We start from the raw sequence: 15,230 nt of genomic DNA on the forward strand, positions 1-15,230 counted from the left end.
GTGTTGTGCTCGTGACCTAGTCTGAAACCTCGTCTCTGGGAGCTTTATAAGATGGTTAAGTTACACGGCAGCTACAAAAGGCTTTTGCAAATATATACATTGTCGTCAAACATTATAAGCACGCCGCTTTTGGCTAGCAGATGTGCTTCTGCGCACCGAAATAGACACGAAATCCGCTTCAAGGTAAGTAAACGTTATTGATATGTAGTGATTAACTTATAGATGAATAAACCCAGTGACGTTACGGTCTTTATTACAGACGCACGATCTCTCCCCTTTCTCCCTTTAGACTTCGGGTGCCGACGAACGAGCTCTACAGGAGAGACAGAGGCAGCACATGGCGAGAGGTTTGCCAAAACAGAAACCCATAGCTGGAGTCAAAGATGTCATTGTAGTTGCGTCAGGGAAAGGAGGGGTGGGGAAGTCCACAACAGCAGGTCTGTAGTCATTTGCATTCACTGACCTGCGTGTTTCATGCTACATTAATTTACCATCTGTTTGTTTTACTCTTTAATCAACTCCCAGCATTTCTAAGAAAATCTTATTTAGTTTGATATCTTCACAGTGAATCTCGCTCTTGGACTTATGGCTAACGATCAGGTGACATTCAGATCCTAGACGCGTAATTGTCACTTTATATTAGACAATTTGACTTAGGTAATATCTTATTTGTACCACTTTTGCACGTAGAGTAAATCGGTGGGACTTCTCGATGCTGACGTCTACGGCCCCTCCATTCCAAAGTTAATGAACTTAAAAGGTCACCCTGAATTAACAGACAGTGAGTTTTTTTTGGCTACATTTGCTTTGTAAACAAAATGCATCTTGTTTTGTGAGGTGATCAGCTGTCAGTCTTGTCTGATCCTTATTTCTTTATTTTCAGAGAACTTAATGAGGCCACTTGTGAATTTTGGAATTCCTTGGTAAGTACGTGACTGATTAATAGCTATAGAGCAGAAGCATTATTTTATATAGTCTGTTGTTCAAAGGTTTGCAAAATATATTTAAAAGAATGTGCTCACCTGCATCCTGTATCAAAAATACATAAAAAGATGTACAGTTAAAATGTAAATAATTCTTGTCAAAACTGAAGTTTTAGCATCATTACTCTAGCCTTCAGTGTTACGCTATCCTTCAGAAATCTTTCTAATATGCTGATTTGCTGCTCAAGAAACATTTTTTATTAACAGTATGAGTTTTATTACAGTTTGTTTCTGTAACAAAAATGTCTTGCATAAATGCACTGCGTTCTTGCAAAATAGCACGATTAATTTCTTTTTAAAAAACTCAAACCTTTTTTTTGTTTTATATAATGTAGTGATTAAATGTGTTAAAGTTTTACCTTTTGCTTTTCCGTCGTCTACAGTATGTCAATGGGCTTCCTGGTTGAAGAGGTTGCACCTATAGTGTGGAGGGGTCTGATGGTGATGTCAGCTATTGAGAAACTCATTAGACAGGTATGCAATTTGGATTTGGCAATCGCTGTTTATAATAGGGTTTTGTCAAATACCTATCTTTTTCCTCAGTTGTCTTCATGCAGCACAAATAGATGTGATTTCTTCAATAGAGCTTATTTTCCATCCATCGGCGCACATTCTGAATGATTATGCATGAACTATTCTCTACTCTGGTTCCATGTAAAATTGTGTCATTTTCTGCAGTCTGAGAAAATAATCCAATTTACTCAACGTTGTTGTTCCTTTCACTACAATAATGACTTTTTCCGTGCAGGTAGATTGGGGGAATCTGGATTACCTTGTGATTGATATGCCACCTGGAACTGGAGATGTCCAGCTGTCTATTACTCAGAATATTCCTATAGCTGGTAAATCAACAAATGTTACAGCTGATTTATGGTCTGTCTGCCTCTTTTTGGCATCTGTTACAATCTGAAAGAAGCATTTTGCCTAATGTCAGTCACAACACAGCGTTATGGATTTTTCCAATTAATTAAGATTGTCATTTAAGGTTTGATTGTCTTGCATCAGGTGGGAGAGAATCGGATGCATTAAATTATGCTAAACTGATATGCATTTTGTCTTTCAGGTTCTGTAATCGTGTCTACGCCTCAAGACATTGCCTTGGTAGATGCACGAAGAGGAGCGGAGATGTTCAGAAAGGTCAACGTTCCGGTAAAGCATATGCTTTTGTATTTAGGCTCGATTCCCTTAAAAGGGACGTTTGCGCTAATATAGACCTACATTGAGGTAGGTATCCCTATTTTCCTTAAATAAATACACATTTAAGGATGTGCTTTGCGCTTTCAGGTGCTGGGTCTGGTTCAGAACATGAGTGTTTTCCATTGTCCCAAGTGCAATCATCAAACACACATTTTTGGCTTAGATGGCGCTAAAGAGCTGGCTCAGGCCCTTGGTGTTGGGGTGCTCGGTAAGGGCATTCTGGATAAAATGTTACATGATCACCATCCGTTTAAGCACATTACATTTTTAAAGGATATTTATCAGATGTAATGTACATTATGAGGTCAAAGTGTATGCAACTAGATTTGATTTAAGTGGATTGGCCAATATGTGAGGACACAAGTTTTCTTTTCTCGCTACAGGAGACATTCCTCTTCATCTCAACATTAGAGAGATGTCAGACAAGGGACAGCCCGTGGTTGTGTCATCCCCTGATAGTCCAGAAGTAAGTGAATCATGTTGGATTCCCGTCTTGCTTTTCATTGCTTTCCATAGTTACTTACCGTAAGCCTTTCCTGATCTTTGGGTGCAAAAATACTACTGTTACTTGTTGCAGTACTTAGGTAACACAATGGTAAATTACTAAATGTAATGGGAAATATTGCATATTTATTATATAAAGTATACATTGTAACTCTAAAGTTCGCATACACCTTGCAGAATCTGCTAAATGTTTACATATAATTCACTAAGAGACTAATCAACTGGCAGATTTTTAACAAACACTTGCAGAACTGATCTGAAATAAGATTGATGAAATGATTTTCTAATGTATTCCTACATATTTGCCTGTTTTGCAGGCCGAGGCTTACAGAAGAGTTGCAGCAGCAGTAGTACAGCGACTAACAGAGCATCCGAGATAAATGAGGAACATGTAGTTTTGCTGACCTAAGGAAAATATCAGTATTGTATCGTTATCTCCTATTTGTTAACCCGTTTAAATCGGTAACACGTACTTATTAGAATACTATAATTTATGTTCTTTATTTATGCACTGACACGCAGTTAATGTTATTTAGAGACATATTAATAAATCATTTTGGCAAAAAGTAAGCTGTCATTTTAATGAAAACAAGAACTCACTGCAGTTATGATCATATTATATGTAATGTCCTTTTGCTAGTATAAATCTCAGATATGGATCTTTTTCCACCAGAATAGAAAAAGGCACTGGGTCAAAAGGTCGATATTGGCGGCTTCAGTCATTGATTTTATTTACTTAAGCAAAGTGTCACTCCACGTTCATAAAGCTGTTCAATACAGGTCTTGACCACTTGATGGCAGCGCATATGTTTTCAGACGTCCGATTGTGCTTTGTTTGATTTATAGTGAGAGCTAAAATAGGTCTTTCACTTAAACTATGACAGATTTCCCTCTTTTGACAGTAACACGATTGGACTCTTCTGTTACTTCACCACATTTAATAAAGATAAACGTTCCTGGTCCAATAGGAAAAGTGGGATAAAGTTTTCACGGGATGAGAAAAACAGGGTCACTTCCTGCATATTTTCGCAGCTCCCTTGACTCAGCTGAAACAGCCGTATTCAGTCCACCCCGGCGTAACACAGGCCAGACAGACCAGTCTGTGATTCATCACCGCAATGAAGCTATTTTGCTTTCTTTTAGTCTCAATTGCTTAACTGTTCCCAGAAGACTGACCCCGGGGTTTCAGCTGTACAATGACCTCAGCTGAATTTGGACGGTTTCGCATTTGGTGTTATTTATTTTCTCTTTGTTTTCACGATAAAGAAAGCGTTATCCCGATAACATGCCTTGACTGATGTCATTGAGCGCAGGGCTGTGACTCACACTCCCATGAGCGTGTAATTGAGGTGTAAACGGCAAATAAACATCCACCCGTATAAAGATGTATACGATGTACAGAGCTGGTGTTTCCGTCCAAGAAAGGGAGTTTTACAACGAACGGACCATTCATAAATCCGAACCTATATCAGATGACCTCCTCTCGTGAAACCTTATCTGCTTGTGAGACACATGGGCATATTCAGATAACTTAATAAGCTACATGACTGAGCTTGCTTCAGGTAATTCCCAGCTGGCAAGAAACAGATTTCTAAAACGGTGTCCTTGTGGCGTTCTCAGTGGCATTAGAAATGCAGACTTTGCCCCATGTGGTAAATGTGGCTTATAGCTTCCACTTCCTAAGGCTATGGGAAAAAAATCAATAATTAAATGGGATAGCTGTGCAGCCCAAGAGGACAGAGGGCAGTCTTATTTCTGTGTCATCTTTGATTCATGAGCAGATCCCGTTAACAAGATAAGCTGAGGTGCAAACTAAAGACATTTAAGGAGAAACCGTTATCTGTAAAATGAATCTCGCTCAAGGACCGTCTCGTCACTGTAAATAATTTGAGTTGTGCAATATAAAACAGCAGAGTTTTCAATCAGATCCTGATCACATTATCATTATTATTACTGCAAATGGCATATGTGGTAATCTCTGCCTTCTTATGGTTAGTACGTGATGAAGTCTTCATGGCGTATGTATTGGCTTTATGCCTGTAAATTGGCTGAAGCGGTGATCTGCACATGTATAATAGAAGATAAAGATGTATAATTGATTGAAATTATGTAAGGTATGTGCCTTCTGGGGCCGAGGTTTTTCAAAGGAGCTAAAGTATACTGTTGGCATGTATAATAAATCTTCATTAATGCTTTATCTCGAGACCGGAATCTGAGAAACATCAGAACACTTTTAGAAAAAAAAATGTGCAAAAATTGGACCTTTAGGGGCATCGCAGTGTCTTTGTACCTTATTTACCATTAAAAGGTTCATAGTGTACCTCAAGAGTACATATTAGCAGGGCTATTATAATTAATTAAGATGAAAACCATAAATAAGCAAAAAAAAAAAAAAAAAAAAAAAAGAAACCTGACAGAGTTTAATAAAAGGAAATTTTTGAAAACTTATTAAATAACAAAAAATGACTAACACTACAAACAACACAATAGATTAAAATAATATAAAAAAATTATATAAGCTATATGTTATACTGTAAAATGTTTTTTTTGGAAGATGTAAAGTATTGTATATTTTTATTATTAGAACATATTTCAGTATTTCTACTCCTAATTTCACATTTAATTGAATGTTATTGCCATTTACTTTGTAATTATTTGTGAAATTTACCAAGTGAAAAACTACATTAAGCTGAAAGTTGAAAACTGTTCTTATCAATTTAGTTTTTAGTTACATAACATGTATATTTTTGTATATTTGCACTTGTTTTTATATATATATATAATTTATTTTTGAATCATAAAGTAAAAAACTAAATCCTACCATTTTCTTCCAGTAACTTCAAATAACGTGCATATTTTATGAACTGTAAAGTTAGATTTTTTTTGTAATATATAATATATTTTGTAATAACACTGTAATATATAGCTTGCAAAGCTGTTAAAATTGACCATGTTGATTTCATAAACTGGCTTAACTAAAGAAACACAACAACTACCCGCCGAAGCTCCGTTCTGCGCTCTCACAGGAAGGAGATCTGTAAGCCTTACCCATTCAGTATTTATTTCATTTTAAAACCTAGCTTAAAAACAGCCTTTTTAAGCTCCAGACTTTAAGATCACTGAGATATTCTGACAATATTAAGCATGTGGCTGTAGTTATTTGCATGATATCTCTCTCCTGAAAGCTCGTCTGCAGTGACCCGGAAACCCAGCCCTTCCCACAATCCCAAGCGTGGATCCATAACCATGGCAATGTAGCAGTGCTGCTGCTCAGGGTAAATAGCAGCAGCAGCTGGTTCCAATTGCACTGCAGCGCAGGGGAACGGGAGGGGGGCGATGTATGCTCAAGGAGGCGTCTATGAGGTGCTCTGACTCTCTAGCGTTGCCATTCTTTACAGTAAACTTTGGGAGCACCTCCGCATGGAATATTAGCTGTATAAGACGATATTTAGCTACTCGAGCAGGTACTTATTTAAATTTTTTATAAACAATCCTTTCTGTAGCAAACATTTACCTAAGCGCTAGCTGGATTACACAGAACGCAGAGGGATGACTGGCCTTATCTTACACAATCAGGCTTCACACAAAGGGTGTGGACACCAGAGCTTCTCAGCAAGAGTCCAGGCACAGCTGACAGTGAATCTGCAGATCTGAGGGGTGTTAGAAGGAGATTTGGGGGTGGGGGGAAGGTAAATAATTCATGATGTAAGAAAGAGAGAGGGCGAGATTTAAAGGAGGCACGGACGGACACGTTATGAGGCCTGGTGTTGAGCGTTTGATGTCCACACATTTGTGTAGCTGCACTAATAAAGAATCATTGATTAGTGCTACGCTTGGCATACAGTCTGTGCTGATGTTGATCACTGCAGATGATAATAACAGAATTATGTATTATTGATAGCAAGACTTTTAAACCTTTTTTTTAAATTATAACAAGCAAACTGCTACTTGATATTTTAAATGAATTGGAAATGAAATAAAAATCTTATATGAAAAGCCTGAAACAAAAATGATAAAGCTGAAATATAAAATAAATAAAATAATGCACTCTTCAGAATCCAGAAAGACACAAAAGCAGATAGCAGATTGTTTCAACGGATGATTTTCAAACGAACAAGCGTTGGAGGAAGTGATGGCAGCACGCGGCTTATGGCAGTAACATTTGAATGTCAAATTCAGACACAATCATAACACTGATGAAATTCACTTTCAGAGCCACAGGCTTTTTAGAGCCATTGTTACAAAAAATTGATTTGATCTGGATAAAAGAGAAAAAAAAACCCAAACTACTCAGACTGTCTGATTTATAGTTTTAAGGCGCAGCCTCAGAGAATCCTGAAAAAAAAGTATGGTTTTCACAGAAATATTAAACAGCACAACTCTTTTTTTTTTAAACGTTATAATACAAGATGTTTCTTGAAAAAGCAAATCGGCTTTTAAAGATCGTTTCAGAAAGATCATGTGACATGAAGACTGAGAATTCAGCTTTAACATCACCTTTAAATATATAAAAGTAGAAAACGTCTTTTAAATTGTAATAATAAACAAATATTAAAGTTTTACTGTATTTGTGATCACATAAAGGCAGTGGTAATCATAAGAGACTTCTTAATGTTATTGCCCTTTTTTGAACATTTGAATGGTATGTATGAAAATGTGTAAAGTATAAAATATATATTTTTTAAATTAAAAAAAAATTCTGCCTTGACCACATCACTCTTATATCAACAAAAAAATGTATGTTTTGTGTCTATTCTTATTAATTAATAGCGCCAAATAAAAAAACCTGCAGTGAAAGGTTTAATAACTGTTTTAAATGTATGTAAAGTTTAACATGAAAAAAAAACATGATGATATTATTATAGACACATTATTACACTATTACAGTCGAATCAATCCGACTCTTAAGTGGTCGCATTGGCCATTTGCATTTACAAAAGAAGAAACTTGACATTTGTGTTGCGTCCCAGGACAGGGAGTGGCTGGCCACTGACCACAGATAGGCGTTGTCTTGGGAACAGATGCTCTCTAGACAATAGATCTGGTGAACGGCGAATCATTTTATCAAACACATCAAACACAAGAAGCAGTGTGGGCACACCTCAGTGTGTGTGTGTGTGTGTGTGTGTGTGTGTGTGTGAGACACACCTTCATTCCTTCATCAGATCAACCCATGTCTAGTTCTGCTGGTTAGTAGCAGGGTATCCTTCCGCCTGGCACAGACATTTATAAATACTGAAGGAGTATGTGTTCAAAAGGAATCATAAAAAAAGAAACCGTTGGAAAAAGGGACTGCAAATGTTTAATAGTAAATCAAAGTGCGTGTCTGTTAAGGATGATCTACTTTTAAATAAACTAAACTTGTAAGCTACAAGAGAGGCTGTGCATATTCAAAAGGTACGGGTCAGTTCATTCTAGTGCTAGGACTCAAATGGTAAACGGTGTACTACACTAAACGTTGTCCTGGGTTCTCTGGGTGCAAAAACTGTACTGCAGTTGTTTGCTAAAGTCATTGTAGCATACAGTCTCTTGCTAAATAACTACCACTGACATGTTTTATTCACGAGGTAAAGGTATGATGAACCGGGGAATGTCTAAAGTGGACCGTCGAAAATAAAGTGTTACAGAATAAAAAACCCCACGCAAACAGGATAAGACCAGTCTTCTTAATCTATTGTCTTTTCTATGTCACTGAAATAGCAGCTGAGCCTTTGTACTAACAGACCAGGGTCCTGTTTCATAAAACAAGTACATCAAATAAGACAGGTTCATTTCGGTTAGACTCATTGTCAGTTGATTTGGTGCAAAATAAGTTAGATTAACTGAAATAAGCCTGGTTTATTTGGTAAACTTGTTTTTATGCAACAGGCCCACGGAGAACAATAGAGTTTTAACTTCCAGCTTTAAACAGCTAGTTTTAAATAAATAATGTAACACACACACACACACATTTATATGTGATGTATTAATGTGTCCTATGCTGTGAAAGAAAACAGTACAAGACGGTACAAAACAAAAACCTTTAACATTAAAGATTATATATATATCCCAGAGAAAACCAATCAAAAACTACAACCTCGGAGCAAAACTTTCATAGATAGAAAGATAGATGTACGGAGTTATACAAATCGATGACTTTAGAAGTATTACTTGATTTTACTTGCCTTCGAGCACAGATTAAAGTAAGATATCAAAAAATCATAAAGTATTAACCTACATGATCCTGAGAATCTGTCGTGAGCGCGCGTCGTGCCCCCGCGGTGAGCGGAATGGAAAAGTTAGTAGAGAGAGAGAGAGCGAGAGAGAGAGAAAGAGAGAGAGACTGACTGACTCTCTCTCTCTCTCCGTCGCCATTACTGACTGGAATGAGAGGGGAGGGGATGGCTCTCCGATTACACGCATACCACTCTTACTGCTAGAAAACACAGAAAACAACCACTTTGGGGAATTTTCGCCGATTATTCTATCCTCTCACGGGAAACGCGACAAAACTGGGATTTGTGTCGGTGTCGCATCCGCGGAAATTGAAGGAAATAGTTGGAATGCCTCCTCCTATCTGTGGTGTCTGGAGCTGGGAGCGACCATGTTAGGTAGGGGAATGTACACGGAGTATGTGACTTTCCAGCATGCTTTTTTTGGTCGTTTGCTTCGCGGAATTTTGTTTAACGTGCGATTTATTTCCACGCCCGGGCGGTAGTTGTGCGGCTTCATGTAATCGCACAGATTTGCCTGTCTCGCGTACAGTGCGTTACGTCGGTGTCACACTTAACTAGCCCTGGCTAACTGGGAAGCTAGCGAGCAAAGGAAGCATCTAATGCCTTGTTAGGGGCAAGGCCCGTGTCGACGCGAATGCAAATAAGCACATCAACGCGTAACTAAACGCGTCTAAATCGCCGCGTTGTTTTTCGCGAGCGCGTGCGCGCGTCGATCGCCCCGTGATAAAACTATTCCGACGCGAAATTCAATTCCCGGGATTCAAACGGAGCGGACGCTCGTGGGTTTCGAAGTAAACGATGCGCGCATTCTTGGCCGGTTGGACGCCGCATTTAGCGGTAATTCTCCCTCGACTAGTTTGTGGGAATAGTCGCTTGCGCGTCTGATCGCGCCGTGGCTCGCAACAATAGCGCTTCTGCTCGGGATTCCTTCTCACCTTCAGCAGATGCTTCTGTCTGCTTTACATCCTCGCTTAGAAATGCAGCCCGCCGTCGTTAAGAAACGCGTCTCGACACCGATGTCCCGCGATTTAACGCCCGCGAGGACCAGTCGTTGATGTCCCGTAAACGCGGTCGATATTTACGACATTCTCAATAGTAAGGGATAATGCGGTTGATATTAAATTTCTGCCATCGTTTAATCCAGGGTTCCCACGGTCGTGGTAGAACTGTACAAATCTGAGGAAGAACGAGGATAAAACGTTTTCCCTGCTTGAAATTAATAAAATCTTAAAGCTCACGAGCATTTAAAGCTGAACGTTTTTCTTTAGTTGTGTTAATTTGCGATGTTTCAGCATATAGGCTGGGTATTGATTTTCTATAGTGCGATTCGATTTGGTTGTTCTTTTGAGTCGGTTCTTTTTAACGAATCAGTCGAAATGGTTCACAGAACGTTTGAAAGAATCATCAGCGAGTCTATGTGAATCTCAATGTCCTTTAAAAGCCCTTATGCGGTTATTATACGTGAATGGAGAAGAGCTTGGGAATGTATTGATCAATAAATGTGCGCCTTTATTTCTTCTGGGGAACAAAGAAGGGCAGCTTCATTTATCTGTTACTTTCATTATGTGGAAAACAGATGCAATAAAAAAGTGACTCAGGCTGTCATTCTGGTTAAGATCTCCTTTTGTGTTCCGCTGAGAAGGAAAGTCATACAGGTTTGAAAGGACACAAGGATGAGTAAATAATGACACAATTTTCACACATGTGAATCTTTTAAAGACACATCTGCCTTTACACTGCCAGATTCAAAAGTGGTTGTAGTTATGCTCTCAGAGCCAACACTGAATTTAATTGTATTTATAAATTTTTTTTGCAGTTTATCAAGAACTTAATGCCCTTGAGTGTAAATTAGCTGCCTTATTTCCACCGATGGATGTGTTTATTTGTTCATACAAAGCTTCACACTGCAGATGACAAGCATAGCTTGCATATTTTTGTACATGCAGTAAATGTATTTAACAGTGGAAGAGCTTGTGCCACAGTGTCAGTACTCCTACTTGTATTATGATAAATGAATGCATTGAAGATGTGTGTCACATGTGGATTGTTGAGATAGCATTGTACCCTGAGCCGTTATAGTAGTGTTTGCAGAATTTAAATAAAAGGGTATTCAAAATGCAAATGCGTTGGCAATAATACTTCATAATAGTATTGTTAGTGTCATGCTTGAATTTTTAGATATCGGTAATGGTGCATACAGTCATGTTGCGTATTCTGAGTCATCATATTTTATTGTACTTGTTTGTCTTGTATTGTGATTGTGCCTGTGTTGTCATCTGTCTTATCAAATTCAGTATGTAATAATAATAATAATGTTTTTTTATTGCAGGAAGGTGATAGGAGAGGAAAGAGCAGTCGTCCGGGACAGATGATCAAGATTAAAGCTGCATTGGCTCATGCAAAGTGAGAAATGGAAATACACCTGCACTAGCAAATGGAAGTACGTGCTTGCCTGGCCGGCATACTTTGCTTAGCGTAACAAGCAATGAGAGGGGCAATATAATGGCCAAGAATAAGGAGCCCCGTCCGACATACGCTATCAGCGTCGTCGGACTCTCAGGCACTGAGAAAGAGAAGGGCAACTGCGGCGTAGGTAAATCCTGCCTATGCAACAGATACGTGCGCCCCAGTGCGGATTGCTACTACTCTGAGCACACTTCTGTGTTGAGCACAATTGACTTTGGAGGGCGCGTGGTGAATAACGATCATTTCTTATACTGGGGTGAAGTGTTCCATCGAGGGGATGATGGCCTCGAGTGTCGAATCCAGGTCATTGAGCAGACTGAGTTCATTGATGACCAGACCTTCTTGCCTCACCGGAGCACAAATCTGCAGCCTTACACGAAAAGGGCTGCAAATACGAAGCTTCAGTCGGCTGAGAAGCTGATGTACATTTGCACAGACCAGCTTGGGTTGGAACAGGATTTTGATCAGAAGCAGATGCCTGATGGCAAGCTGAACATCGATGGCTTTGTGTTGTGCATAGATGTAAGCAAAGGATGCAATAGGAAATTCGACGACCAGATGAAGTTTGTCCACAGCCTTCATTCTCATATTTCCAAGGCGAAAAAACCCATAATCATTGCTGCAACAAAATGTGACGAGTGTGTCGAGCAATACCTGAGGGAGGTGCAGACGTTTGTGACGGGCAAAAAGAATCTCATGTTGGTAGAAACGTCAGCTCGAGCGTCTGTGAACGTGGAACTCTGTTTCAATGCTCTGATACAGCAGATGGACAAAACCAGAGGAAAACCCAAAATCATCTCTTATTTGGAAGCGTACAAATCCCAGAGACAATTAGTTGCTTCAGTTTCAGACAAGTTTGAAAAGCTCATCGTTCAAACTGTCCGAGATTATCACACAAGCTGGAAGATTGTGAGCAATAAGTTGAAAAGTCACCCAGACTATGAAGAGTACATTAACATAGAAGGCACCAGAAAGGCTAGAAACACCTTTTCCAAGCACATAGAACAGCTGAGACAAGAGCATATCAAGAGGCGGCGTGAGGATTACCTGACGAGTCTGCCAAAAATTCTTAATAAGTTGCTGAACAACCTGGAGGAAATTGAGACGCTGAGTTGGACTGAAGCTCAGAGCCTTATGAAAAGCAGGCCTGAGTTTCAGTACTATTTCATTGAGTTAGAACAAACCCCGTGGTATGAGACAGACCACCTTGATAAAACCGATGACAGAAGAGTGCCCTTCGATATCCTCAGAACCATGGAAGGAGAGAGGATTTATCAAAACCACGTACAGCATTTGATATCTGAGAAGAGGCGTTTGGAAATGAAGGAGAAATTCAAGAAGACGCTGGAGCGAGTGCATTTCATTAGCCCTGGCCAGCCGTGGGAAGAGGTCATGTGCTTTGTCATGGAGGACGAGGCATACAAGTACATCACTGAATCAGATCGCAGGGATGTTTACAGTCGGCATCAGCAGGAAATAGTTGAAAGGGCCAAAGAGGAGTTTCAGGAAATGCTTTTTGAGCATGCAGAGCTGTTCTATGACCTTGATCTGAACGCGACCCCGAGCTGTGACAAAATGAGTGAGATTCATGCCGTGCTTAACGAGGAACCTAGATACAGAGCTCTCCAGAAACTCGCCACTGACAGGGAGTCACTTTTACTGAAACACATTGGGTTTGTCTATCACCCCACGAAGGAGACGTGCCTCAGCGGCACGGCCTGCATTGATCTCAAAGTCGAGCAAGTCCTCGCCAACCGGCTGGTTCAGCTGGATCACGGCCGCTCCAATATCTACTACAACAGTGCCAACATTGATAAGGTTAACTTGTGTCTTGTGGGCAGAGAAGGATTGGCGCAGGAGCTTGCAAATGAAATCCGAGCTCAGTCCACTGATGATGAATACACCCTTGATGGGAAAATCTATGAATTAGACCTTTTGCCTGTGGATGTCAATTCCGGCATGCTTTTGAACCATTCCTGGATATCGACTTTCAAGCCCCATGGGTTCTTTTGTGTCTTCAGCTCTATAGAGTCGCTTAATTACATCGGTGACCGTGTAAGCCGGATCCGAGCTGAGATTGCCCAGAGCAGAAGGGATAGGTATAGCCCGCCAGTGCCATTCATTCTCATTCTAGCAAATCAGCGCGACAGTGTTTGCAAAAACATGCCTATTTTGAGGCACCAAGGCCAACAGCTTGCAAACAAGCTACAGTGTACTTTTGTAGATATACCCTCCGGCACTTTTCCCAGAAAGTTTAATGAGTCTCAGATAAAACAGGCCCTCAGAGCGGTGTTGGAGGGGTTGAAGCACAATTTCGACATGATGAGCCCCATGCCCTCCATTAAGGATCTGTCGGAGACAGATTTGCGGATAGTCATGTGTGCCATGTGTGGAGATCCGTTCAGCGTGGATCTCATTCTCTCACCATTCTTGGACTCACATTCCTGCAGCGCTGGACAGCCCGGGCAGTGCAACACATTGATTCTTGACAAAATCATTGGTGACAGCCGCAGACGCATACAGGTCACTGTGCTCTCCTACCACTCCTCCATTGGAATCAGAAAGGACGAATTGGTGCATGGGTACATTCTTGTTTACTCAGCAAAACGAAAGTCTTCCATGGCTATGCTGAGGGCATTCCTGGCCGAAGTCCAGGATGTCATTCCAGTTCAACTGGTGGCCATTACGGACAGCCAAGCGGACTTCTTCGAAAACGAGGCCATTAAAGAGCTAATGACTGAAGGCGAGCACATTGCTACGGAAATTACAGCTAAGTTTACCGCTCTCTACTCTTTGTCCCAGTATCACAGACAGACAGAGGTTTTCACACCATTTTTCAATGAGGTCCTCGAGAAGAAGAGCAACATTGAAAGCTCCTTCATGTTCGACAACAACAGGGATGGAACGGGCACTGGTGAAGACGTCTTCCCTCAGTCCCCTCATAGCCATTCGCCTGCCTACCAATATTACCCTGACTCCGAGGACGATGGGGAGGGGCCGCCACCTTACAGCCCGATTGGCGATGATGTGCAGCTGCTGCCCAATCCTAGCGAACGTAAGTACAGAATCGACCTGGAAGGAAACGAGTACCCAGTTCACAGCACACCTGTTGGTGATCACGAGCGTAACCATAAAGTGCCTCCCCCGGTAAAACCCAAGCCCAGTGTGCTGCCCAAACCCAATGTTAAAAAACTGGACCCCAACCTACTGAGGACCATTGAAGCTGGAATGAGGACCTCCAGGTGGACACGTGGTCCAATGATAGGCCACGGTGATGACCTTGAAGCATCCGATAACTATGCAGAGCCGGCTGACACGCTTCTCAAATCAAAAGGCTTCAGTGATGACATCTATGCCGTCCCAGAAGACGCACACAGCAGATCTGGCAGGATCCGCAATTCGTTCGGTGGACTCGCTCTGCACGGAGATGAGGAAAACGGCTTTGACTCCATGTCTAAGTCTCAGGGTGGCAGAAGGCCTTCTAAGTACAAACATCGTTCCAAGATCCTCTTCAGCAAGACGAAAGCTTATCATAGACGAGTGCACTCGGATGTCAGTGATGATGAGTCGGGGCCTGCGACGCAGAAGAAGAAAAAAGGAAGGGGTAACAGAGGAAGTGAAGAAGATCCACTTCTCTCACCAGTGGATCCTTGGAAAGGAGGAATAGACAATCCAGCCATCACATCAGACCCAGAGCAGGATGATAAGAAAATGAAGAAAAAGAAACCACCAAAGACCAAGGAGGCCAAAAAAGTAAGTTTCTACTTTTTATAGTCACCTAGGAAAATCTGTAATACTTTTAATAATACTATTTCTACATTATTTTGTGATGCCTAGATTTTGTTTAAAATTGTGTTTTAGTTTT

The 15,230-nt window shown here is 40.6% G+C and overlaps 2 protein-coding genes across 5 annotated transcripts in view; both read left to right on the forward strand.

The window, feature by feature from the left end:
- The first annotated feature begins 41 nt into the window (after positions 1 to 41).
- Positions 42 to 4,970, forward strand: nubpl (nucleotide binding protein-like). 3 transcript variants are annotated; one of them, XM_043262130.1, is made up of 11 exons: positions 42 to 183; positions 260 to 437; positions 566 to 600; positions 691 to 781; positions 884 to 923; positions 1,367 to 1,457; positions 1,732 to 1,825; positions 2,047 to 2,132; positions 2,268 to 2,388; positions 2,564 to 2,646; positions 3,002 to 4,968. In XM_043262130.1, the coding sequence occupies exons 2-11, from the start codon at positions 338 to 340 to the stop codon at positions 3,062 to 3,064; spliced, it is 804 nt and encodes a 267-aa protein (XP_043118065.1). In that variant the 5' UTR covers positions 42 to 183; positions 260 to 337; the 3' UTR covers positions 3,065 to 4,968. The 3 variants fall into 3 exon arrangements, with proteins under 3 accessions (XP_043118065.1, XP_043118064.1, XP_043118066.1); XM_043262129.1 differs by having other exon boundaries at positions 48 to 183; positions 290 to 437; positions 3,002 to 4,958; XM_043262131.1 differs by lacking the exon at positions 42 to 183 and having other exon boundaries at positions 319 to 437; positions 526 to 600; positions 3,002 to 4,970.
- A 4,045-nt stretch (positions 4,971 to 9,015) lies between these two features.
- arhgap5 (Rho GTPase activating protein 5) overlaps positions 9,016 to 15,230 on the forward strand; it is a 29,358-nt gene continuing 23,143 nt past the window's right edge. The window contains exons 1-2 of one of the 2 annotated variants that reach the window (XR_006252969.1): positions 9,016 to 9,274; positions 11,229 to 15,122. Coding sequence is in view for 1 of the 2 variants with exons in the window: in XM_043262280.1 (XP_043118215.1) it covers positions 11,402 to 15,118 (3,717 nt within the window). In the remaining variant the exon portion in view is untranslated. The remainder of the gene's footprint in view (positions 9,275 to 11,228; positions 15,123 to 15,230) is intronic. The other variant, XM_043262280.1, reaches the window with a different exon arrangement.

This window comes from Puntigrus tetrazona, chromosome 17, assembly GCF_018831695.1.
Source record: "Puntigrus tetrazona isolate hp1 chromosome 17, ASM1883169v1, whole genome shotgun sequence".
NCBI lineage: Eukaryota > Metazoa > Chordata > Actinopteri > Cypriniformes > Cyprinidae > Puntigrus > Puntigrus tetrazona.